The 6,003-nt window shown below is 32.4% G+C and overlaps 1 protein-coding gene across 1 annotated transcript; it reads right to left on the bottom strand.

Moving 5' to 3' along the window:
• Positions 1-3,390: 3,390 nt before the first annotated feature.
• Positions 3,391-5,198, bottom strand: LOC109217861 (heavy metal-associated isoprenylated plant protein 3-like). Its single transcript, XM_019382147.1, has 5 exons — positions 5,133-5,198; positions 4,845-5,034; positions 4,366-4,568; positions 3,922-4,009; positions 3,391-3,815 (listed from the first exon to the last, which is right to left on the bottom strand). The coding sequence occupies exons 1-5, from the start codon at positions 5,139-5,141 to the stop codon at positions 3,481-3,483; spliced, it is 825 nt and encodes a 274-aa protein (XP_019237692.1). The 5' UTR covers positions 5,142-5,198; the 3' UTR covers positions 3,391-3,480.
• Positions 5,199-6,003: the final 805 nt, after the last annotated feature.

Below are 6,003 nucleotides of genomic sequence, written 5' to 3'. Positions count from 1 at the left end.
TATGCTTCTTTTCTTTTCTTTTTTCTTTTTTCTTTTTTTTTCTTTTCTTCTTATTTTTTTCTTTTTCCTTTTCTAATTTCATTTAACTTTTTTTTTTATTCTTTTTCTCTTCATAGTTCAATTCATTTACTGTTTTCACTATTTTTATTATTCTTTTTTTTTTAAAATATTATTACTAAAAAAAAATCAAATCGTGTACCAATTAAATTTAGCTAATACAACCAAAAAAATATTAACTAATATATGATAACAGTATAATATATAGCTATACCAATATGGTATAGAATTGTACGCAAAGAGTTAAAAATAATTTAACTCAATTATTAAACTAAAATAATATTAGTTGTCAATAAAAATTTTAAAAAATTCTAAAAGGAACTAATTGTAAGAGTATATCGTTACATTATATATCATTATAATATTTTATTTTTTTGCATTTTCAATTTGCCCCTCATGCTGGGTAAAAGCTTAAAGCAAATTAAAAGGGAAAAGACAAGTGAATTTACGTGTAATAAGTATACTATTATAGTACATGTATACTATTACAGCATACTGTTACATTATATTGCATATTAATACAGTATACTATAATAATATATCGTATACTATAATAGTATACTGTTGCAGTATAACTATATACTCCTATAGTATATTGTATATTGTAGCGGTATATTGTTAGGTAACTGTGTTCTTTTTCGATTATTACAATATATTGTTGCACTATATTTTAAGCTATAATAGTATACTATTCAGTATAGCTATATACTCCTACAACATATTGTATACCGTAGCGGTATACTGTAGCTGTGTTTTTCGATTTTCAACTAAAAATTTCAATCTCAATCACCTCAAATCAGCTCCAAATGCTATCAAATTTCACTATAAACTTCTAGAAGGTACTATAAGCAATATTTAATAACACCCACTTTGAATATGGTTAAGGTAATAAACAATAATTACAATTTGTATAACTTTCTAACTTTTCGTTAGTCAATGCAGTAGTAGATAATCCTAATTGACTCATAAATGAATTTATTTCTAACTCAATTCACAAGAACATACANAAATCATTAAAATTTAAAAAAAAAAAAAAAAAACTTTTTCAAGTGAAAAGGTATTTAAAAATTAGAGTTGTGTTTGGACATCAATATAATTTTGGTTGTTTTTGAATTTTTGTAAATGATTTGAGTGAAAATTTTAAAAAACAGTTTTTTGGAATTTTTCAAAAATTCTAAAATTATATTCAAGTGAAAATTAAAATTTTTTTAGCCAAACATTAATTTGAAAAAAAGTAAATTTTTTCTGAGGAAAAGGAAAAAAAAAAATCATGGCCAAACAGACTCTTAACTTTCATTCCGAGATTTGCCAAAAGTGAACAAAATTGGAAGAAGAAAAAGAAAAATATAGGGTGTAAATTGTAGAATAGCCAAAAAAGGGGGTGGGGAAGGCAATCAAATCGTGAAAAATTAAAGATGAAATGCAGGAGAGATGCATTCCGCATTAAAATGTGGTAGACGGGACTGACCCATAACTGGACGATAGAAGAAAAAAGATTTGTGCCTGGGCATTAAAGGGTAAATAGTTTAGGATTAATAGGTATAAAGTGAGATTTTTTCTTTATTTAATCCATACACGTAGGACTTATATAATTATGAGAAATTTTTATAAAGCACTATCTTTTAGTAGTAATTAGCCATCTATAGATACCATTTGTTATATTACAGATTATATATACCTTTTATGTGGTTATAAGATGTATTTGATGTATTGTAGCTATTGTATTCATGAATACAGTAGCAAAAATAGGCATGAATCAGGGAAGTCCAGCTAATCAGTTGTTGTATTCGAGTATATTCTACTGTATTCATGGAGTGAAACATGGGATTACAGCTGGACAGATTATTGTGTTCAACTGTATTCACGGCGTGAAATAGGGGATTACACTATTTTTAAAACGGAAAGTGAATCAATTAACATAATAGACTCCTAATATAACTCAACAAATTCAATTATAACACACAAAATTTGTATTTTCAGTTATAAAAAAGATTCTCAACCAAAAAAATACTCCAAAAATATAGCAATCTTCAGAGAAATTATATAATACATCTGAATACATAAATTATATTAATTAAAAAGAACTTATGAATACATTTATGGCATATAGTGAGACAGTGAATACGATGAAATACATAGAATACAACGGGATACATTGAAATACAATTGAAAAAAAGACAGAGAATACAATAAAATACATGGAATACAGTGAGACACATTGAATTACAATGAGAAAAAAAAGACAATGAATACAATGAAAATCATGAAAATACAGCGTAATATGTTGAAATTACATTGAAATATATTAAAAGAAATGTTCTTCTTCATCGCGAAAGAAAGAAATCGTCACTTATTGGATCTCCGAAACCGAATCCTCTTTCCATGACTGCCGCCATCTCCTCGTTGGACTTGACGTTGAGTGGCGGCCCAGTTTCCACCGCAACCAGCAATTCAAAGTTGCAACTCTCCAGCTCTGCGTTGAGCACCGTTGCCTCATATTCCAACTCCTCTACTGCAGTTCAATTTCAGAAGAAGACAAAGCAAAAAGAAAGAAAAAAAGTTGGATGTCGCCGGAAGATGAGAAAAATAGGAAGTTAAAGAAAGGGCAGTTGTAGAATCCTTTAAAGAGGGTCTTAAAGAGGTTTTTCGGCGACCGGAAAACCAACCAAGAACGGCGGCGGAAGGATGGGAACGCTGGTGTAACTAATTTTAATTTTAGTGGGATGGGAAAGAGAATGGGATGCATCAAAGTAGAGAGAGAAAGAAAATAGTGTATATGATTAGCGTATTTAGTGACTTAGGGCTAGGAGGTAACCAAAATTAAATATTTTGCTATAAACCTTAAAAGGTATCTATAGAATATAATTTTTTTAAATGGTGTTTATTTAAAATAAATAAGGTGTTAACCTTTGCTGTAGGAGGTAAAAATTCCATAATAGCCCATAATATTTATTTGGATTAGTATATTTAAAATATAATCCAAGTTATTTATTGAATTTGAATTCAATAAATTTTACGTGCCTACAATACTAATATAATAAATTACTTAAATCCACACCAATATGGTATCACATATCATAAATATCCTATTCGGGTCACTTCATGTGCGAGAATACAAACCATAAGAAAACGACAGTCATAACCATTTTAATTAAAACAGTATAGATCAAGTACTACTTCATAAGGATTGCACCAACTCCATATGCAAGATAAATATGTCTTAAATTAGACTCAATGACACTAGCTAATATTCAAACAAAAGTTTTACTAACAGAAAGGTAATGGTATTGGTAAAAGTTAAGCCAATTCAACAATTCCTATAGCCTAATGACTGACATATAGTATAAAATTGGATAACTATCTCCAGCCCCACTATTGTTTATTTACAGTCCTATTCCTTTTCAACCAAAGAGACACTAGCAATCACATAATACTGCAAGCATTAGCATTTTCATCACTGAAAATCTCAGAAGCCTGAATTGCAGAGTACATGTCCATGTACGGATACCCATAGTGAACCTGCATTCCATTATTATCCATCTGCCCCCCCTTGTTGTTGTCGCCGCCTTGCCCATCCTTCCCTTTTCCATTCCCGCCGCTGCTGCCGTCTTTCTTCTCTCCCCCTTCCTTCTTCGGCGGCACAATTACAACATCTTTTTTTAGCTGCCTCTTTAATTCCTCCACCAATTCCTTCATATCCATTGAACCTGTCACTGTCACCAAGTCCTTTTCCATGTCCATTTTCATCTCCTTGTAACCTGCAATTCATATTGGCCGTCAACAATAGTGTGGAGATTACATATAAAAACTACTCCTGTTAAAATAGACGGAACAAGAAGGAATAATGTTCAATACTAATCTCACCTTTGTTTTTAGTGATAACTTTCTGTATCTTTTGGATACATCCTTCACAGTGTAGGTGTATCTTCAGTACCGCAGTGGTAACTGGAGGCTACAATGGATGAATAATTAATTTAGTAATATTCAAAGTTTCTCAGAAACGAAGAACGCTATTGACAAATATCCATTAGGCTGAAGCTTATTCCCAGTATATTCAATATCGATCGGAAAACCACCACTTGCCATGTTTCGCTAAATTGCGCTGTAAGCGCACGTAAATTTGAAATATACTGGGAATTGAATAATGACAACGAGTCGTACCATAAAACGCTAAATTGCGCCAAAGGCATAACAAGACAAATTAAAGAGAAAAGAAGCAGCATGCAACAGAATGAAAACGACGTACGCAAACAGAGAGGTGCAGAATCAGGGAGCAGATAGAATATGCAGTGTGAGAGTAGCCAATACCTCTTTCTCTTTGGGTTTCTGCTTCTTATCTTCACCATTTTTTCCAGGGACTTTCTCTTTCTTGCAGTCCTTAGGCAACGGAGAGACAAGCTGAACTGCCTTGTTCGTCTTCCGCTCAACCTTCTCCTTTAGCTTCAGTGGATCCACTTTCCCGATTACCGTCACCTTGTTGGCTTCGCCGTCACAAGTCACCTTCTCCACACCTTTAATTTTACTCGTAAGAAACCAGATATTAAGAATGAATGAATACTACATTCAGAGACAAGGAAACAAAAGCAAAAACAGAGCGGAAAATTGAAGAAGCAAATCAGATTCACAACTCACAACAATCAATATGTCTGAAATCCAAGTTGACGGCAAAAACAGAGCAAGATATAACAATGACGAAGAAGAAGAACAAGCAGTACAATTTATAAAACAGGGGAAACAAAAAAACGAAGAATATTAGAGAAATTTAAAGGAATAATCATGCATTATACCTTCAAAACTTCGAACGGCTTTGATAATCTTAAGGGTGCAACCATCGCAGTGAAAATCAACTTTCAAAACCACGGTCAAGTTGCCTCCTTCCTTCTTCTGCTGCTCTTGGCTCTTCATCTTTCCTTCATTCTTTTCTCCTTCCTTCTTCTGCTGCTTGTCGCTCTTCATCTCTCCTTCATTTTGCTTGTTCTTATGTCAATAACATCATTTTCAGTCAATCGCTTAAATAAAAATGTGAGAAATAATCGAGAACGGTGGAATAATGGAGAACCAATTTCATGTCTTACCTTACGCATTGTGCCCAAAATCACTCCTGTTGAGAATCAATTTGGAAACAGAGAAGAAAACCCAAGTCTAGTACTAGTGATTTTATAAGGGGGCTAGCTAGTGTGAAAATCAACAAGGGGTAGTTGTACGGGAAGAGAGTGGAATCGTAATGTACGGATGTGATAATGGCGTAGCCGCGTTGGCATACAGGACATATAAAAATATGTACAGTTTATGAATGCATAAGAAATCAAAATCAATAGGCTAAATCAGGAATTTCACTATAAGTTAGTAATACTCGTAATTAATTTCTTTTGCACAATCAAATCTTCAAAAAAAAAAAAACTACAGATAATTGTGTATAATAAATGAAATTATTAATACGAAAAATTGTTTGACCAAAAGATGTCAAAACCTTTTCGATTAAAACAATTGATAATAATGATGAGGTCAATCTTAGTCAAGCACAATAAAATCTAGATCAAATGATGGAAGGAGTAAACAAGATGAATGATATAACGAGTCTATTCAAATCGAATAAATGCTCATAAATGTGAAGACTTAAATGCACGATAGAACCGTCACAGATGCAAGCAGTGTAAGGGAGAATAAATGTGAGATGATTGGGGAATCTTAGGATCTCCTCTGATGAACAAGATTGCTTTTGCATTCAATCTCAGATGATTCTTTTACAAAGTGTTCTTTTATCTTTTTTCCTCTCCCCCCTCTTCTTTATTACTTACCCTTCTTATTTATAAGGGACCATCTCCCAAAAACCCTAAAAAGTACAACATAGAGAATATTCGAAAAGCATATTCTTACTGTCTCTCACTAAATTTACACTGTCGTGGACGTTATGCATCGACTGACCGCCCTCAGTCGTACCTTTCA

This window comes from Nicotiana attenuata, unplaced genomic scaffold, assembly GCF_001879085.1.
Source record: "Nicotiana attenuata strain UT unplaced genomic scaffold, NIATTr2, whole genome shotgun sequence".
Taxonomy (NCBI): domain Eukaryota; kingdom Viridiplantae; phylum Streptophyta; class Magnoliopsida; order Solanales; family Solanaceae; genus Nicotiana; species Nicotiana attenuata.
Note: the sequence above shows the minus strand (reverse complement) of the source record. Positions and strands in the feature narration are given on the sequence as shown.